Source organism: Crocuta crocuta, unplaced genomic scaffold (genome assembly GCF_008692635.1).
Source record: "Crocuta crocuta isolate KB4526 unplaced genomic scaffold, BGI_CrCroc_1.0 scaffold78, whole genome shotgun sequence".
Classification (NCBI taxonomy): domain Eukaryota; kingdom Metazoa; phylum Chordata; class Mammalia; order Carnivora; family Hyaenidae; genus Crocuta; species Crocuta crocuta.
Genome location: NW_027532617.1, coordinates 1,339,981 through 1,361,054, shown reverse-complemented (window position 1 = coordinate 1,361,054; position 21,074 = coordinate 1,339,981). Strand labels below are relative to the sequence as shown.

Sequence of the window (21,074 nt, the reverse complement as noted above, 5' to 3'; positions counted from 1 at the left end):
CTGGGTGAGGACCCCTGCGCACCAGCACGCCAGCAGAAGCCTGGCTGAGCCTCTCAACCAGCCACGCCAGTGCACCCACAGCAGTTATGACCCCAGCCACACAGCCCATACAGGGCACACCCCTGGAGTGCCTGGTCTGGGGCATTGAGCTTCTGGGCCCTACAGGACCCTCTACATAAGGCCACTCCCTCAAGACTGGGGGACACAGCTGATCTACCTAGTACATAAAAACAAACACAGAGCCAGACGGAATGAGAAGGCATGGGAATATGTTCCAAATGAAAGAATAAAACCAAACCTCAGAAACAGAATTAAAAGAAACAGAGATAAGCAATCTACCTTATAAGGGGTTCAAAGTAATGGTCATAAAGATCCTCACTGGACTAAAGAGTAGATGAACAGAGTGGGAACTTCGACAAAGAAATAAATAATATAAAAAAGAACCAATCAGAGTTGAAGAATACAATCACTGAAATGAAAAATACTCTAGAGGGAATCAACAGCAGATTAGATGATGTAGAGGAATCGATCAGTGATCTATATGACAGGATAATGGAAAGCACCCAAGCTGAACAGCCAAAAAGAAAAAAGAATTTTAAGAAATGAGGATAGTTTAAGGGACCTCTAGCACAACACCAAGCATGCTAACATTTGCATTATGGGAGACTAAGAAGGAGAGGAGACAATTTATTATTAGAAAAAATAGTGGCTAAAAACTTCTTTAACCTGGGGAAGGAAACAGATATCCAGGTCCAGGCGGCACAGAGAACCCCCAACAAGATGAACCCAAAGATGTCGACACCGTAACACATATAATAATTAAAATGTGCTGGGAGTTTGCTTCAACGGCTAGAGGAAATGTGAGAGGAAGTCACCAAGAAATGAGGAGGAAAATGCCTCACACACTATAGATACTGTGTTACACTAATGAATGGACGCAACTGGTAGAATGAATTATGTTAATAGAAAATACAGAGATTCTCTAAGAGTCTTCCAAAATGATGCCTTCTCCTTTCAAGTGAATACTTTGGTCCTCATATTAGCAGAGAACAGGAAAGAGACAGAGGAGGGTTATTTTGTGGCAGAATTTTCCCATTTCTACCCAAGTGTTTATATTTCCACAGCCCTTAACATTCTTAATTTTGCACTGTCATTCACTGTAATAATGTAACCTTGCTGACCATGTTGAGGATTCATTTTTCTGAGTATTTAATGAGGGGGTTGGTATCATGACCCCTGTGCTGTCCCCTCATGGAGCGGAAACTAGAATGAACTTGGTTTTCCAAAGCACCGATCTTATCAGAGGAAATAAATGGCTGGCCTAGTATTGTGGAGCATTATTTGTTCTGAGAGGGTAGCTCCTTATGAAGGAGCAGGGCATTATTTATCTGAGAGTAATGTTCATTAAAATAACTCCTGAGGGTTGTTAAACAGATCTTTCTGACCAAACCACATTAAATGAGTCCATCTAGTTGTTTATTATCTCCTTTGACTCATCCTAGCCTTGTATATGTGTGCCACTTACTGAGAGCCATGAAGAGAGCTTTGGGAAGAAAAGGGAAGAGAGGAGACAAGTTCTGAGCAAAGGGTGGTGGATTAGGTGCTAGAAATATGACAAAAAAGCATGTGGAGACCTCTGGGTTTGCAGTTTTCTGCACCTTCATGGGACAAACTCTATGGGAGTGTCATTCACACCAATCTGTTAGGATCTCACATGGCCTTTTTTTGGTGTGTGCAACAGAGAGAGAAAGAGCTCTGTCTTCCTCTTCTTATAGACCATGAGTCCTATTAGATTAGGACCCCATCCCTGTGACCTCACTTAATATATCCTAAAAGCCCCATCTCCAAATACAGTCTCATCAGTGTTAGGGCTTCAACATATGAATTTGGGGTGGGACACAGTTTAGTGCTTGGCACTCTCTGTCGCTCTCCCTTGGGTCACTCACCCTGGGGAAGAGAGCTATGATATTGTGCAGCAGGCCTGTGAGAAGCCCACATGGTGAGGGACTGAGTCCTATTAGCAACTACATGAGTGAGCTTGAAAGTAGACCACCACCTCTGTTTGATCCATCAAATGAATCTGCAGCCGTGCTCGACAGGACACCTTGGGCCACAGCCGACCAGCTAAGCCATGCCTGGATTCCTGCCCCCATAGAAACCGTGAGATGCTAAATATTTGTTGTTTCATGCTCTATTCTGGAGTAATTTGGCACGGAGCCATAAAGAACTAGCACATTAAAGCAAGTTTATGGGCATTCTGAATTCTGGCCATGTATCCTTGAGAATCTCCTGCCGTAGCCATTATCCACCCACAGACTCCAGTCTGTGAGGAAGAAGGGCTATCATGCAGGTCGGTGGCAATCACAACAGGGCCCTCCCCGGAGGAGAAATAGCTCAGCCGAATTGGGAACACGTGGCTTTGATGTGGCGGAGTGAGTGCTGATTTAACAGCGTCGGACAGTCCCAGTAGATCTTTGGATGTTACACTGGCACGTCCCTGAAAAGAATCCAGTCAAAACCTTTCTTTTCCTGAGGAGGAAACTGAGGCCCATAGATAAAAAGATGGACCCAAGATGACTTTGTGAGTGGCAGAGCAGGATCTAAACAGAAGGTATCCTGATATCTCAGTCCAAGGCTCTTTTCTATATTCTGATAATTTCTACCAGAAGATGTTTCAAGAGGGATTTGATTCTGATGAGGCCGGTGTGCTCTTAAGTACCATATATTCTTCTCTTTCCTAATGCCTTAGAACCTGTTACCTCTAAGCTGTATAGGTCAGTGACAATGTGCTTTTTTTTCTTCCCCAAAGCTCTTTTATTCTCTAAAGTATTAAATCTTTAAAGGCAGCTGAGGGACTATTAAAATGTTTGTAAAAATTAAATAATCCCCGTAAAGACTGAGATACATGAGCCATTTCTGGAGCATGTTGTAGCTGAAACCCTTTGTCTGTTGTGCATATCAAAAATTACAATCTTATGTTTGAAGCCTTTCTCCAGAAACACTTAGACAGGTCATCTTTCTGTGGCACATCAGCTAGTGATACTTTCACCTGCAGATGGAGAAACTGGGGTTCAGAAAGTTAAGTTGCTCCCCTCAAGCCATCTATTAAATGGAGTGTGGTCCTGAGCAAAGGTTTCCGTGGCCCCATAAACCCCTGAATTCTTGACTTGCTGCCCGCAACAGGACACTTTCTGCAGTACGCACAGTACATGTGGCTACATGGTGGACTTGGGCATCCTGTCCCCTCCTTGTCTGTCGCTTCGGGAAGCAACATCATGCAGTGGTGTGGGGAGGAGACCAGATCAGATACCTCTACTCTAGCCTTTACTAACTGGTTAACCTTAAATAAGTTCTCCAGCCCTTTTGAATTCCACTTTCCTCCCTGTAAAAATGGAGGTATTCATTCCTTGTTTTCCCATCAGACCATGAACTCCTGGAGGGCTAGGACACCAATCTGTTCATCTCTGTGGCACCAGCACTGACATGGCACCAGCCACCTAGTACATGTTCCATACATGTCTGCTGAGCTGCCGAGCGGTTGGGAGAACGAAGTTAGATATTCCATGTTAACTCCCTGACATCAGGTCTAGTGCATAACTGGGTTCCTTCTGCCAGGGGCTTTCACCCACAGAGCCTGGGCTCCCTCATGTAGGAAGCCTCAGAGGCCAAAAATTCATTTCTCCAGACCCATTGGAGAGGACATAAATGCCTTCTGTCACATAGAGCTTAATTTGGGAACATGAAATAATCCTCTATGCCTAAGAAATTAGAATCCCTTCAGTTGATTAGAACCCTACAAGCTATCCCCTCCTAAATTTCAGGATCCGACAGCAGAGGAAAAATAATGCACAAAAATCAGACGAGCTGGTTATCAGCCCTGGCTGTGCATCAGAATCCCTTTGGGAGCTTTTAAAAATAAACAGACAAAAATAAACACAAATAGGTGAAGGCTCCATCTCCAAAATCTGATTCTGAAAGTCTAGGATAGGGCTCGACTTACATTTTTTTCCCTCTTTTTGACTGTGATGCCTTTCCTGGTTTAGAAGTCTCTGCATTTGACACATATAAGTGATGATTATTATTAAGCCTTTTAAAATCCAATTTCTTCCAAGCAGGGGGTCAAAACAAATGAAATAGCAAGTTCCTTCCAGAAAGGGATATCTTAGTGAAGGGTTTCAGCTCCTCTACCCATGGGCAAATTGATGTCTATCTGTTGATGGCGGTGATGCATTCCCACACTCACCCATTCACACGCTGCCTCATTCCTGGATGGCACAAGGCTAGTTAACAGGCCTCTCTGCCTCCGTGGATCAGTCCTGATCCAACAAGCAGCAATGCAGAGGACAGGTTTATAGGAACGCTGGTTTCAAGGGGAATCTCCACCTGCCCCTGGGAATTTTGTGCAGAATCCAAGGACCCCCAGCTCTGTCTTCTGCCTCTATGTTGAGGCTTAGTGGAGTGTGCTTATCAGCTTTGCCACGGGATACTCACTCTCATTTCACCTTGTGAAGCCTCCCTGACAGGCACAATTATGTTGTCCATCACCAGTGGGGAGCTCTTTAAATAACTTCTCACATATTACAGAATGCTTCCCACTCAGACACCCTCTTCATCTTCCTCCTCCAGTCTTCCTTCTCTCTCTGCTAATTCATCCATTAACTTATGCTTTTCATTTACTCTAGCTATAACTGTTTATAACAGCTTTGGTAATTTACTAGTGGTTCTGAAAATAGATAGCTTTAGCTCCTGCCATTCTATACTTATAATTTAGCAACAATGAACCCCTTACCCTTCTCTGAGCATCCCGTTTCATCGTTCGTAACTTCACATGTGTTCATGTCACCCAAAATGCCCTTTCTTTTTGTCACTTTTCCACTTTGGTACTCCTGACAATTCCTATAATTCCTTCATGACTCAATTCAGTTGTTTTCGTCCCTGGGATATGCCCCTTGGCCACCCCTCGCCAATAATCCACTATATATGCTTGTCTCCTGAGACACGGGAGACATTGAGGGTCTGTGATTCTTCTGTGCATCCTCAGTGCCTGCCATGCTGTGGGAATCTGGTGGGGATTTATTGGATGGGGGTGATTTATTGGATGGGTGGATGATTGATCCAATGGCTTACATAATGACCCACCTAGGAGACATATTTAGTATTATTGCTGGGTGGTCCAGTATAGAAGTTCTATGCACCAATAAAGACAGAGTTTTGCATACTTCGATGATTCATGTACTTACACTTGACTCTCGCAGGCTTAGCAAAGTGCCAAGTCATAGATGGTTGGGAGAATTTATGTCCAGATGAGCTGTAGCTTTTGAGGTGTCACAGAAGGTGGTATCACTCACCAGTGGGGCCAGCTATACAGAAGTACAGCCTTTGCGGGTGCACAGGCCTCTCACTTAGTAGAGCCTCCCCCCCCCCCCCCCCCATTGGTTTACTACTCTGCTCTGGTTATGTCCAACAGGGGGCCTGCTTTCTTATATGGCATAGGACCTCACAATCATGTTGCCAGTGCTACCCAGCAGATCTGGTGCCAGCCCAACTGGTAAGTCCCCAGGAAGTCTCTATGGTATTGCCAGGATCTCCCTGACCCTGTAACTGGGACTGCCTTCTCTCTTTTCAACTGTTCAAAAGGCCCCGGGATTCCTGACCCGAGTTGGTATTTTGCCCGGGGGAATGTGCCAGGGTTAGTCATCACCCAGTGAAAATCTTGTAAGAGGCACTTAAAACAGAAATAATCAGAGAGTCTATTTAAAGTCTAACTTGCAAACTAATTGCAATTCCATGGACCTCCTAATGGCAACTTTCTTTTATTTTACATCATCAGAAGGCCTATTTTAAAGATAGAAAAAAGCAATCAGTTTGAGCTCTTTAGCTATAACGGGATTTTACTTGCCTCCCACAGACAATGAGATGGGAATTTGAGGCTAACCATATTCTTCTACAGCTTAATTTAAGGATACAAAATAGCTCAAAACAATGTATCACTTGAAATAACGTTATAATGAGACCTTGACAAAACAATTTTTTTTAATGTTTATTTATTTTTGAGAGAGTGAAAGAGAGAGGGAAGGGCAGAGACAGAGGGAGTCACAGAATCCGAAGCAGGCTCCATGCTCCGAGCTGTCAGCATGGAGCCCAATGCGGGGCTCGAGCCCACGAACCGTGAGATCATGACCTGAGCCAAAGTCAGCTGCTTTGACTTTGGCTCAACATTTAACCAACTGAGCCACACAAGTGCCCCCCAAAAATATTTTCTAAGTAAAGTCAGTGTCTTTCTGAGCACACGTGCACGAGCGCGCGCGCGCACACACACACACACACACACACACACTGAGGAATGGAAATATCCAGAAAAAGAATGCTTATATAATATGTAAGTATCATTTTCTACAATTATTTCAAATGGTATGTATGTTGAGAATTAAACTGGCCTGGAAAATAACTCAGAAATTTGACTGCTCTCCAAAATTGGTGATAAATTTTCCATTACATGATGTTTGTAATAGTTCTTTTACTTACTAGAAATATGATCTGTGTCCACTGTATACAAACTAGAAAGATAGACAAAAGGCAAAATGAGTCAGTTCTAACCACTGTTGCTATTTTGATGAAATCCCTTCCACTGTTTTCCTTTCCAAAAATGGACTCATAACCTAGATATTGTTTTGTAACCTGCTTTTATCCCTGGCTTGCAAACATATTTCTATGTCACTATATATTCTTTTACACTTTTATATGACAGTGTATACAGTATTCTGTGATTTGAGTGTACTGTAACTTATTCAACCAGTTTCATTCTTGGAAAATTAGGTAGTTACCAATTTTATTCACAAATGCAAGCATCCAATTAGCAAGAGTTTTTTATATACAGATGTTTGTATATAGTTTTTATCTATGAATGTTTCATGTACACTTTTAGTATTAAAGATTCCTGACTCCTCTGTGTTGCACCGTTTTGGGATCCTTCAGTTCTTTACCACATGTGCTTGTAGTGGTCATGTATGTGCAGAGTGCTTATCACCTCCATTTGTTGTGTTAGCTCATACTCTTGCTTTGGTCCCCTGGTCACTTCAGCAGCTCAGTGTTCATTATTGTCTGATGTGGGGCCCTGGACTCAGCATTGAGCTACAGAAGTAATAAGACACAGTCCCTCTGTGTAAAAGATACATTAATCTAGTAGGAGAGAGGCCATAAGTATAACTAGTGATGATGTAAAAATAATGTTAAGGGAGCACCCAGAAAGGAGTAACTGGAGAAATTTAGGAAGCTGTGGAGAGGAGACCCTTCACAGATAGGCAGATGTTTGATGAGGGGAGGCGGGGAAGAGAACGCTCTGAGTGGAAGGAAAAGCTTGCGCGGAGGCCTGGGGAGTGTGTGTGCATCGAGTCCGGAGGAGTAGCTGGAGGAGAGGACACACGGTGGAGGTAGAGAAGGGGATGACACTGAAAGGGTGGCTTGGGGCCAGAGGGCAAAGGATTGGAGAGTCCTTCTCCAACGTCTTTACTTCTGACTCTAAGAAGCAAGAAGTAGGAGACTGTCTTGAGCCACTAAGGCAAAACTGGATCTAGAGCTTTCGAAACTGACCTCTGGCTAAGTTTGGCCAGGAGAAGACAGAGTCTAAGGCAGCCTGCAGGCAGGAGTCTCTGGCAAGAGTCTAGGTGAGAGAAGATGGGATGCGGTGGCAAGACCTGGCCACAAGGCAGCAAGGAGATATCTCCGAGGTAAAATCAAAAGAACTGGCACTTCCAATTCAGATGGGAGACAGAAACTGAGGGGAGACATGCAGGAACCTCTGTCCGGTTAAAATAAGTCCTCAGCAGGGCACCTGGGTGGCTCATTCAGTTGGGCAGCTGACTTGACTTTGGCTCAAGCCATGATCTCACAGTTTGTGGGTTTGAGCCCTGTGTCGGGCTCTGCGCTAACAGCATGGAGCCCACTTGGGATTCTTTCTCTCCCTCTTTCTCTGCCCCTCCTCCGCTCATTCTCTCCCTCTCCCAGTCTCTCTCTCTCTCTCAAAATAAATAAATAAAGCTCTTAAAATAATAGTAACTCCTCACCAAGTTGTTAAACTCCTAGGTTTAGAGATGGCGTCTTTCAGGCTCCACTTCCCCTCAGTGCAGTGCAGAGAGTACTCAAACAGGTGGCATTTGGCAAACCCTTATGGAATGGAAGGGTCATGACCAGTGTCTCCTGTGACAGACAGGAGCCTTGCACTTCTCCGAAGTAACTACTGTCTTTGAAGGATGAGCCCGTCACCAAAGAATGCGATGACGTAGCCAAGAACCGAAGCTTTGTTGATCAAAGGATAATCCTTATGGCTTAAATAAGAGTGCTCCTTAATCACCAAGCCTAGGTCATAAAAACTGTGCAACCTAAACATACTTGCGGGATTTCTGGCACTGATGAATGCATACAAATGAAAGCAGGGCAAGTATTGGTTCAAAATCAAGTGATGAGGGGTGCCTGGGTGGCTGTTAAGCAACAGACTCTTGATTTCGACTCAGGTCATGATCTCACGGTTTTTGAGTTCGAGTCCTGCGTCGACTCTGCTGACAGCTCAGAGCCTGGAGCCTGCTTCAGATTCTATGTCCGCTGCTCTCTCTGCCCCTCTCCTGTTCATGCTGTCTCTCGCTCTAGCTCTTGCTCTCTTACTCTCCCTCTCTCAAAAAAAAAAAAAAAAAAAAAAAACAGTTTTTAAAAGGTTACTAGATTGCCTGGATGTGGAATCCATTTATTGACCTAAATGGAACATGAGGTACCTTTAAGGGGCGATTGAAATGTCCTATGTGTCAATGAGGGCCATGGTTCCATGGCAGTATATATACATGTGTTAGAATTTATGAGCTGGACACTTAAAATCTGTTCATGTTTTTGTACATAAATTATGACATCTCAGTATACCGATAAAGTTGATTTTAAAAAAATTAGTGAGAAGAACCAGAATTAAAAGGGTTACTAGAGTCTGATTGTTGAAACTGTTTCACATTATTCCTTCCCCAGATATCTGTTCCATACGAATTCAAATCCCTTTATAAAAGCCAGTTTACAGGAACTTAGCACAGCCCCTATTTTTACTGTCACCTACAGGCCAGACCTTGTGCAGTTGCTGGAGGGTATTGATGTGAATGTCACAGGCAAGGCCCTGCCCGGACAGTCACAGCAGCTGCCGACATAAAACCCCAAAGTCAGCCTCACAGAGCTCTTGCTGGGTCCTTAAGCTTAGAGAGCTTGATGTCAGGAGGAGGGCAGAAAACATTTTTCAAAGACCACATTAAAAAAAATCTCAATGTACTTGCTGTGTTGACTGCTCTTGCCGTTTGGTTTTGGTGCTGATTCTAACACCTGTAACAATCTCAAACATAAAGCCGAGTTCTTCTGACTCTGGGTTAGATCCCTGGGAATGATCCTAGCAGTGAGCGTCATTTCTCACTGAGGTAAGAAAGCCTTGCTGGAAGCTGAATGTGTGAACTCTGAACTCTTAACCGAACAGTATAAATCTGCTGCACCAAGTTTTCTTCCCATCCAGAAGATCCCAAGAGCTGTCATGATTAGGCTTAATTTGGACTTCAGTGAATTTTAATATTAAAAAAATTATTTTTCTCTAAGTTTGTTTTTTGAGAGAGAGAGCAGGGGAAGAGCAGAAAGAGAGGGAGAGACAGAGAGAATCCCAAGCAAACTCCGCCCTGGCAGTGTGGCAGAGCTTGAAGGCAGAGCTCAAACTCCCACACCACGAGATCATGAGCTGCGCTGTAATCAAGAAGAGTCAGATGCGTGACTGAGCCTCCCAGGCGCCCTGTCATCTTATTTATTCATTTATTTTTTATTTTTTTAAATGTTTATTTGATTTTTGAGAGAGAGAAAGAGCACAAGCAAGGGAGGGGCAGAGAGAGGGGGAGACACAGAATCTGAAGCAGGCTCTGAGCTGTCAGCACAGAGCCTGACGCAGAGCTCATATTCACAAACCATGAGATCATGACCTGAGCTGAAGTCGGATGATTAACTAACTGAGTCACCCAGGCGCCCCGGCCTCCTGTCATTTTAAAATTGAAGAGACCTAAGTAAGACCCAGTGAAGAGGTTAAGTGACCTATCCAAGCACACTTGTATAGTTGGGGCAAACCATGGGCTCGAGGCAAGGTCTCCTGTCTTCCAAAACTGGACCATATTGCCCTTATTTGAAAGCATCCAAAACTTCGACTTTATATGCTATCCCATGTCCAAAAAGTCCATCTCTCTATTTGGCTGAATTGAGAGGAACCTAACCTCCATCAAGAAACCTTCCAAGAAAGGGAATAAAGATTCCCTTTGCAACCCCCCTCACAGGAAGTGGCCCTCCCACTGGGCATTTTTCTGTGCTATTTCTTTCCTTCAACCCCGCCCTCCAAAATGCCACTACCTATTACTTCCTTTGAGCAAATAGGAATTTTAATCATTCTCTTTTTACTTGATTTTAATCCTCTGAAGACCTGCCTGCTCCCTTTGCCACGGTTAGTGTGCAGAAGTTTCACTTGCAGTGAAAGTCCTATTTCTCTTGGAAGCCTGTCATTTCGGCATTTTGAGAAGCTAAGTAGCTCCGTCCTCATTAAATTAGGCTCAAATTGGAGAAGAGAATTACATACTTAAAAACACAGACACAAAGTGATAGATTAATGTTATACCTTAATATAACACATTGTGACATGCAGTGAGAGCATTAGACCAATTAGCAAGCAAATTTTCTACTCAGGTTCATCTTTTTTGCTGGGCATGTAGCAAAGGGATGGTGATGTGAAGGATGGAATTTATCATAAGCCCTTGGATAGAAAGTTAACCACTTTAGTGACATGACCTGCATTCATTTAACAAAGATAGCACCCATCACCTGGTAACACAGCAAAGATCCAAGCGCTACCAAATGTACTGCCTCCAAACTGGTATTTACCCGTCTGCTTTATTTCTAGAAATCATTGAGATCCATTGCAGTTGGGTCTAAATGGGAATTTTAATACATTTCAAAAATATATTCTGCTCTTTCCTTGAGAGCCACCAAATCATAAGTGATGGCATTTAGCAGGTGTGTTGGTTTGAATTTTGTTTTTTTTCCCTCCCCTCCCCCATTTCTGGTCCCTATCAATCAGATTGGTAACAGAATGGAGAAGGAAACAATAAATCCCCCAGTTCCTCCCGGTGTGAATGCCCAAGATACTGTCAGAAGCAAAATGTATGGGGAGTGGGGGGAGTTTGGGTCAGCAACTTGGTCGGGGGAGGGGATGGTTTTCTGCTGTGGTAAAGCAGAAAAGCCCTGTCACCGAATTTAAATTAACAGAATCTACCCGGAGGGGAGCCGTGGTCTTTGTGTGGCTGATTAAGGTCAGCCTTGTAAATGCAGTGCTCAGACAACAGAGCTAGCCCACGGAGCAGGAAGCTCAGAGAACACAGCATCTCCTGCTCCCCGGTGTGAGCAAAGCCCATGCCTCTGAATAGGGCTGGAAGAGAAAGAGGCAGACCAGGAACATAGGTGATAGTTTTAATTAGACTTCAGTTGTCTGTCCCAGTGAAAGAAACACAGGCAGCCATTAGGAGCACCTTTCCTTTAGGCCTTGCGGCCCGCAGAGAACAGCAGTATGCAAATCCGACCCCCACCTCTCCTAACACTCAGCTCTCGGCTGGAGCACCACCGCTTTCAGACCAGTGAGTCGGAAATGGCCTTCTTCTTAAATGATCTTCGAGTCTGAAGGGGAAGCCTGTTCAAGAGCAGGTCTCCAGAAATCCTTACAGGGAACACAAGAGCTTGTACCTCGTGCTTACCTAAAAACGCTAGTGGCAGCGGGCAAACCATCAGTCCTTGGTTTATGCATCTGTGAAATGGGTCTTGTCAGCAAAGGCTCCGATGAAAGTCCCTGCACAGATCTCTTGCTCCATCTGATTGTTCCTAAGAGTGGTATTCCCTATGCCAGTGGGGGGTTGGGCAGAAGTCAAATCCACAGGCAGTGTATGTGCTTTGAAAACCTGCATGATGTATTGATGTCAGTCGCTGATGTGTTCCCATAAATCTGTTTCGGTGACTTTGAGGGGTGTCCTGAGAGCCTCTAATTAGACACTGCAGCTTCTAGGGCATACGCTCTGCCCCCTCCTCACCTCCACCCTCTGCGGGGTTATTGCAACCCTATGTATATTCACCCCAGGAGTTGATGTTGAAGAATAGAATCTTGGAGAGCTACAGGACAAGTAGCCAGAAGGCATCCTTAAAACGTCTGCTCTGGGGCCTTATTTTAAAGGGCAGCGAAGAAGAGGAGAGCCTTCTTGTTTTTAATCCCACCACCAATAAAATCAGAAGTTGATGTTTATATATCACAGGGTAGTTGTTTTGAAAGAGAAATAAAAGTAAATGATTAAACTGTGGAAAAAATGGACTCTCTGGAATGGAACCAAGAACAAGCTCTCAGTATTGACCTTTTGGTTAAAGCCACATAATGCAATTTATGTCATGCCCTCCAGATAGATGATTTTATTGGTTTGCTGGGAATTTTGGCTTAAGGGAAATAACACATTGCGGGAGCAAAACATTTAACTCCTATTACCGCCAAATGTCTGACCCCATGGTGAGGTGTTATAATGGAAAACAACAAAGTGAGGTCCTCCCCTCTAAGAGCTTACACTCTAAGAGTCTGTGATTCTCGTAAAAGGCGTTTTCAGATGGCCGTGGTAGCTAAAACCCCCTGAATAATGACTGTCTTCATCAAGGGAATTTAGGATCAAAATGATGCTTTGTCAGCCTACAAAGACGTCATATTTTGCCTCTTATAAATATTAACACCTAGCGAATTTGGAGTGCGTTAATCATTTTGAAGTGCTAAGATCCTCTGATGAAAACAGTTCAGTCTTTAGCACCAGAAGTCAATCTGATCATCCGCCACTAATTTGTGACTTGTTGGTGGATGTTTCCTGGCTGGTATGTTTTAGCTCTCTGGTACATTAAGGTAAAATGGCATCTTGAGGAGTTAGCGCATTTCTTTAAATCACAGAGCTGGAGGTCACCCTCTGATCTTCTCCCTTTTTTGATGGAGTTTTCCAGGCTCGCTGACCATTGGGTTTCTTTTTCTCTGGACACTGTCTTAGGGCCTCAGCCATTCTCATGGCTCTGCATGGCCCCCGCACCGCAGTGGCGCTCACATTCGTAGCTCCACGTGCACCTCTCCTCTGATCTCCAGTCTCCTGCACCAGCTCCCTCCCTGAACATCCACTTACCTATAAAATGCCCATCTTGAACTTAATCTGTCCAAAATGGGGCTCCTGGTCTGTCATCCAAACCCTGGTCCTCCTGCAGGCCTCCGTCCCGGCTGTCAAGGCTGTCGGCACGTCCCTGTGAGTCATCCTGGGGTCTTCTCTGTCTCTCACACCGCGTACTCTGCGGGAAAACAGTCTTTTCTCACCACCTCCAAGTTCAGAACACATCCAGGATCCTCTCTTCTGAGCACCTACATGGGCGGAAGCCGACCCCTTCTCACCACCTCAGAGGCCGCCACCGGTGCAAGCCGCCACTGCCACGTGCCTGCCTTCCCGTGGGCACCTGCCAGCCATCCCTGCTTCCTCGCTAGCTGCTCTTCATGCTCTGCCTCACCAGCAGCCTGAGTGATCCTGTTAAAATCTCAGTCACAGCTCCCGACTGCCCGCCTCAGAGCGCTCGGCGGGCTTCCCGCCTCAGCACTGCAACCCCGCACGGTCTGCTCCCCGCTTGATGTCACCCTGACACCATCCTCTCTTTCTTTCATCCTGGCTGTAGTCACACCGGTCTCCTCGTCACTGCCCCCAGACACACATGGTGGTGGGGGGGGGAGGCTTCTGCCTCTACACTTGTGGGTCTCTCTGCCTGGAACATTCTCTCCCCAGATACCTGCACTGTTCACTGCCTCCCCTCCTTTGGGTTTTTATTCAAGTGCCAAGGCCTTATTTAAAGTTACCACTCTTCCCTCCATCTCCCAAACTCTCTCCCCCAAGCACTCCTGATCCCCCCTGTGGCTTTACTTTTCTTCCTTTTTACCCCCTAACATGCCATTTATTTTACAGATTATTTATTGTTAATTTTTTTAAAAAATTTTTAACATTTATTCATTTTTGAGAGACAGAGAGAGACAAAGCATGAGCGGGGGAGGAGCAGAGAGAGAGGGAGACACAGAATCCGAAGCAGGCTCCAGGCTCTGAGCCGTCAGCAAAGAACCTGATGCAGGGCTGGAACTCACTGACTGTGAGATCATGACCTGAGCTGAAGTCAGACGCTTAACTGACTGAGCCACCCAGGCGCCCCTTATTGTTAATTTCTTACTTACTCCCACTAAGTGTAATAATTCCCTCAAGAAGTGCTTGACTCTTGTCCATTGCTGAAATCTCTGGCACCTAGAATAGTGCCTGATAGATTCCAGATAAACATTTTTTGAAGTAATGAATTAATTTGTATTTCTCTTTGTGTGACACATCTTTACCCCCGTATTTATTGGCATCTTACAGTTTTTATTAAAGATGCCTGGGGTTCTTTAATACATGAAGAATACCCAACTATTGATGATATCTGCTACCAATATTTTACATTTCGTTACCATTTAATTTAGTTGTATATGTTTTTACATAAATTTTTTTTTAGAGAGAGAGCACACACACATGAGTGAGGGAGAGGCACAGGGAGAAAGAGAGAGAAAGACAGAATCTTTTTTTTTTTCAATTTTTAAAGTGTTTATTTATTTTGAGAGAGAACAAGTGAGTTGGGGAGGGGCAGAGAGAGAGAATCCCAAGCAGCTCTGCAATATCAGTGCAGAGTGCAACTCAGGGCTCAAACTCATGAACTGTGAGATCATGACCATAAGCCAAAACCAAGAGTTGGACACTTAACTGACCAAGCCACCCAGGTGCCTTGTAGAGAAATAATCTTAAGCAAGCTCCACACCGAACAACTGTGAGATCATGACCTGAGCCAAAATCAAGTTTTGGATGCTTAGCCAACTGAGCCACCCAGGTGCCCCTGTACATTTTTGTGCTTTAACTTTTTTATACTTTTATGTTTAACTCTTTTTACCCTCATTTAGCTAAATGGCTGACCAAATGTAGGGCCAAAGCTGTTGGTTTCCGTCATTATTGACCTTCTTTGTGTAGCCATAGTATTCTAGTGCAGAGCATCAAGCCACGTTCTTCTTGCTAACGTTCTTGCGTCTTCCACAGGCATCAACAGGAAGGTGGTGTACTCCCTGGCTGACTCTGCCGATGGCTTCTTCTCCATCGACAGCTCCTCAGGCATCATCATCCTGGAGCAGCCGCTGGACCGAGAACAGCAGCCCTCCTACAACATCAGCGTCCAGGCCACTGACCAGAGCCCCGGCCAGGCTCTCTCCTCTCTTGCCACGGTCACCATCACTGTCCTGGACATTAATGATAACCCCCCTGTGTTTGAGAGGAGGGACTACCTGGTGACGGTGCCTGAGGACACCTCCCCTGGCACCCAAGTGCTTGCTGTTTTCGCCACCAGCAAAGATATCGGCACAAATGCTGAGATTACATATCAAATCCGGTCTGGGAATGAACAAGGAAGATTTAGAATCAATCCAAAGACAGGTGGGTAAACGGCAACCTACTTAAAATTCACAGCTTCACTTTTACCCTGCTTCTCTTAACCATCTAACTGCCCTGTGGGTGGGCTCTGCTTCCTTCTCCTCCTCCCTCCCAGTGGGAGCACATCATGCGGACCCCAGGGTGCCTTCTGAAACTCTGCTTCTGTGGATGCCCCCTGCCAAGCTGTAGGCCCCTAACTGTGGGCTCACTGGGCAAGTACTTGACCTCCAGGTAGGCTCCAGGATTTCTCATAGGAAGGCTTAGGAGCCGTAAGGTGGTTCATAATAATACTTGCACACCCAGCATAAGGGTTTGTTCCTTTCCCTCTCTTTTCTGTTATTGCTTGGTTTCATTTTGGGTTGTTTTATTTGGATCATATGTTTATGTGTTTGGAAGTGCTCCTAGAGATGGGCACCCCAGTGCCCCTGTCCACACTCAGGCTGCCACTCTCTCGTCATCTGCCAAAGCAGACATTGCTCAGTGGTGTGCACAGTGACATGTGGCCTTCTCAGCTCTGCTCCCCAGTCGGCTGGAACTGGAACTATTCAAGTCCTGTCCACGACTCCCAGTCAGAACACTGTCGTTTCTCACCACCCCCTTTTCAAACTCAGGGGCCATGTGGTGTCACCTAGGGAAAACATACCTGGAAATACATCAAGAGAACAAAAGGAGAAGCTTAGGCAGGCCTTTCTTTCCATTAGGGAGTTAGCTATTGGAGGCATATTGGATAATAAAGATGGTAATAAAATAAAGATGGTGATTCAAGAAACAAGTTTGGATATTCTTAGAAGAGTAACATACTCACCCTTTTCACTATGTATTTTCATAGTGTTTGTATTAATATTTTTAAAACACTTTCATGGATAATCTCATTCATTTACCTATTCCCCTATGAATAGTCATAATGAAAGCATTTTTCAGGTAAGAAAGGTAAATCTCTCCTACTTCGCATCCATTGGATGCAATTCCTTCATCATCACGCAAGAAAAATGCGCTTGTTGAACAAGGTGGCAAAGGAGGTCCCCTCTCCCTTGGATAGTTCAGTAAACATGAACAGGAAATTGTCATAATTAGCAACATTTATTTAACAGGTTGAATACGCCAGACTCCTATTAATTCATTGGTTATGAATTATTTCTCGCATTTTCCATAGGAGAAAAACAGAGCTTCGAAGAGGTTAAGTAAGTTCCCCAATGTCCACTGTGAGTCCGTAGAGGATCCAGGATTTGAGCTCAGATCTTCCTGATTCTAGAATATGTGCTCTCACCTCTGTAGAGCACTATGCTGGGGTAGGGGGAGGTGCAAAATAAGAAGGCGATACCGTTCCTGCCCTTAGGTGTAGGGAGGTGGAAATATTGATGGAAGAATTGCATTAGCAGCTTCTCCCAGCAGTACCTCCGTTTATTAAGGTCATTACTTCAAATTAAAATGTATGGGATTTCCCTCATTTAAATATGTGTTAGACTTCGTCTGTCTAGTTACGGCCATTGTATATGAACACCATGGGGAAATGGTTAAGTACTGTTTAAATGTGGCACTAGATAACAAGACAGGGATACAAAACAAAGCACTAAGGCTGGTAATTGCTAAGAAAACTTAATTATGGGGAGAAAGAGGCTCTTGTTATAGGTATGATTTCTCTTCCTCACCTTAAATAGAAGGGCAGCTTTAGCAGCTAAGGAAGGTGCTTGTCTAGAGATGTGAATGGATGTGACATACTGACCTTGGTCCTAATGATTGTTTTCCATTTGGGAGAAATGCCCACAAATGCCCTTGAGATCTGCTCTGCAGACAGTACAGTGTACCAATTGCAGAATGCAGGATTGGATCACCTCACCAGAAAGGGATAGAATGGGCAGGAAAAGCATTCATAGAGCCCCTCCTAGAGGTGGTACCCACCCAGGACCTTTCCACTTGTTCTACTCACTTAACTTAAATAGCTTTGGGGTGTGGACATTCCCTCTGTTTTGTACTTGTGGGTACTTACTAGTTGGCCACTAATCCCAGGTGTCTCCTTTTCATTAGGTCACTATACCTTGAGATTTCTGAGATCTTTGTCCTCTTTGTGCTGTCATAGTTCTAGATAAGCGCATTGTAACTTAGCAAGACATGTTAGTAGGTAATTGAATTCAGTTAAGTTTGCAGATATTCACTTGTTGACTGGGGTGGGATCATGTAATCACATCCACACATCTCAGCTCATTTTCCACCTGCCTGGGTCCAGTTCAAGGAGGCACTTAACAGGGATGCCGATTTCTGGCCCTTCTCCCTAGTGGCCTATGGGTGAATTATGCCAAAGATTTTCAGGCTGCTTAAGAGAAGTTCAGAAACTATTGCAGAAACATTCAAAGACTTGATTTCTTCAGTGTTGCATCTGATGGATAGCTATGTTTTAACTGACAGCATGAAGCAGACTCGGAGATGCTTTCAGCAGGGCATTAAGTAAACAAATTCCTGAATATCTAAAATTCTTGGCTGGAGATGATGTTATAAATATTGCCATGATTATAGAACCGCTGACCCATCTTTTTTCCTAATCTCTCTTCAAAGGGGGCATTTCTGTCTCTGAAGTGCTGGACTATGAATTATGCAAAAAGTTTTACCTGGTGGTGGAAGCCAAAGATGGGGGCACCCCAGCTCTCAGCGCCGTGACCACTGTCAGCATCAACCTCACGGATGTGAATGACAACCCACCCAGGTTCAGCCAAGATGTCTACAGTGCTGTCATAAGTGAGGATGCCTTGGTCGGGGACTCTGTCATCCTGGTAGGTACCCGGGGGAGGTCCAGACATCTGGGACTCATAATCCTACTGAAGAGAGCGAAAAAAGTGAGCGAAGTCTGTCTTGGGTTCTTGTCACACTTTCTCCGTTAGAGTCCTTTTGTCCTCAAGAACTCTAGTCAGTCACCAATCTTTCAGCTGTTCTTTCTCCCTTTGTACATTGGAAGGGTCTAAAAAATTCATTTATACAAAGGTTTAAATGAAGATAATTATGTTCTTCCTGGAAGTGTATGCTGTTCAAGAAAACAAAACAGACCATGGAATACATTTCTAACGATGGCTCCCACTGGTTTGTGACCTTAGATAATAAGATATTAGGTGACTAAGGATAAAAGAAAATCTGCCCCACACCCCATGCATGCGCACACACACACACCCATATGCACTCACACATGCACACAGAGTAGGGCAGCTACATATGGGAGCAAGATTAAGATTGATTGACCACGCTTAGAGGAGCTCTTTCTGGAAGGAATTTTTCTATTACCAGTAAGAGCAAGCCATGTATAAAGAGTACATGGGCTCTCTCAGACTTTTAAATTACATTTTGGAAACAGTGCGTTCCATCCTTACCATCATCACTACCCCTACTGGACAAGCCCCTTCCATCCATCCTTGTCTCTCGCTCCTGTGGCACCAGGTGTCGGTGTGCTTTCTTTACACACCAGAGGTGGACTTGCCAGGATCACTTGCATACATATAAATCCCAGTATCACCAATATGGAACAGAAGGGCAGTGTGTTTGCCATGTGAGAAAGGGAATTTTCTTGGGCTTCCTTAATATGGAGACACGTGGATTTAGAGAGTGTCTGTCTCAGTGGCAGAGACCATTGTTTTGCAGAATTGGGAAAGAATCACCAAACTCTCCCTGTCAGTGAGCTTTAGCTCTATCCTCAGTGGCTCAAGGCCCAAGGAAAGTCATGCCTAACAAGCATCAGGCTGTAGGCAAACAAAAATTAATGGAAAGGAAGTGGCAGCTCCCACAGTGGTGCCTCCCTTCTTCAGCCAAGCCATCCGTCTTCTGCCGGGGACATGATGGCTGGCACATGAGCATTGATAGCTCTAAGAAAACTGTCAGAATTGTGCCCATTTGTAAGACCTGAGACCCTTAGAATAAACCTTTTCTCTGTCTCTTCTGTCATGTCGTTTTTTTTTTCTTGTGTCCTATGAAGCTAATAGCAGAAGATGCAGATAGCCAGCCCAACGGACAGATTCACTTTTCCATTGTGAATGGAGATCGGGACAATGAATTTGCCGTGGAGCCTGTCCTGGGACTTGTAAAGGTTAAGAAGAAATTAGACCGGGAACGGGTAAGCGAGTTTAGGCCAGCCCCCCATCCACACTCCCCTCCCTTCACTGGAATCGGGTAAGCCTCCATGAGTAAAAGTAGGAAGATTCTGTGTTCCAAATAATGAGAGTAAGTAGGATGAGCTGAAATGGAGCATGACATATTTGGGTTAGACCTTTGAAAGAAATTTTCTGCCAATAGATGCTGGCAATTTCTTATTTATTGGTGTCTTAAAGAAAAAAGCAAAGATATATCTTTCTCTGTGTGATGTTTATTTTTGAGAGAGAGAGAGTGAGCGAGAATTAGTGGGGGAGGGGCAAACAGAGGGGGACAGAAGATCTGAAGCAGGCTCTGTGCTGACAGCAGAGAGCCTGATGTAGGGCTCAAACTCACGAACCCATCAGACCATGACCTGAGCTGAAGTTGGACACTTAACTGATTCAGCCACCCAGGCGCACCCAAAGATACATCTTTCTGGATGCTTTGAATTTTGGTCCTTCCTACAGCAAGGAGGCAGGAAAGTACCTTCAGCATTGGGATCCTGTGGTTCTGGTTTCATCCACAGCTTTCATGCTAGATGAGCAGATAAAAAAGGAGCATCTGAAGGTATTAGGCCAGAAAGAGTGATCCAGAAAACTCCTCTGCTAAAGTTAAACAAAGTTTCGAAACATTGTGTTTTGTGTCCCAAAATATATGTCTTCAAAAAGTGAACTTATATACCGGAAGAGAGGTCATAGTAGTGGTTGCCAAAGCAGGAAATCCTCTCTAGGTGATACATCCCCATGATTCCTGAAGTTCAGAACTGATAGGTAAGATCAGGGTGACACCCGTCATGTTTGAACAAAGGCTGAGAACTGTAGTTCTAACCAGGGCTGGTTTTGTGTCCCACCACCCCCATCTGGGGGGCACTTGGCAATGTTTGGAGACATTGTTGGCTGTCACAAACGGGCACAAAGTGATACTGGCTTCTAGTGGGTAGAGACCAGGGATGCTGCTAAGTATCCTACAAAGGCACAAGTCAGCCTCCAGCAACCAAGAATTACCTTGGCCCTGGGTATCAGGGGTGCCGACGTTGGGAAACCCTGGTCTTGAGGACCAAGGTGGCTGATCGTCAGCAAAGCACACCCCTACCCGCAGTTCTTCTGAGTGTGTGCAGACTGAAGGAGAAGCTGCTATCTTCACTGTCGGCCCTCTGCTTTGGCAGGTGTCTGGATACTCCCTGCTCATCCAGGCAGAAGACAGTGGCATTCCTGCGATGTCATCTACTGCCACCGTCAACATTGATATTTCTGATGTGAACGACAACAGCCCTGTGTTTACCCCCGCTAACTACACTGCTGTCATTCAGGTGAGCCAAATCCTGCCTGCCAGGCACTTCTCCTTGTGTGCCCAGCCCTCTTCCTCTGCAACGGTTTTACTCATCTT

General features: G+C 44.8%; 1 protein-coding gene across 3 annotated transcripts in view; it reads left to right on the top strand.

The window, feature by feature from the left end:
* FAT3 (FAT atypical cadherin 3) overlaps positions 1–21,074 on the top strand; it is a 520,003-nt gene that overhangs the window by 443,234 nt on the left and 55,695 nt on the right. For all 3 annotated transcript variants that reach the window (XM_077780625.1, XM_077780624.1, XM_077780623.1), the window contains 4 exons: positions 15,195–15,584; positions 18,132–18,346; positions 19,534–19,671; positions 20,854–20,997. In XM_077780625.1, the coding sequence (XP_077636751.1) occupies positions 15,195–15,584; positions 18,132–18,346; positions 19,534–19,671; positions 20,854–20,997 (887 nt within the window). The remainder of the gene's footprint in view (positions 1–15,194; positions 15,585–18,131; positions 18,347–19,533; positions 19,672–20,853; positions 20,998–21,074) is intronic.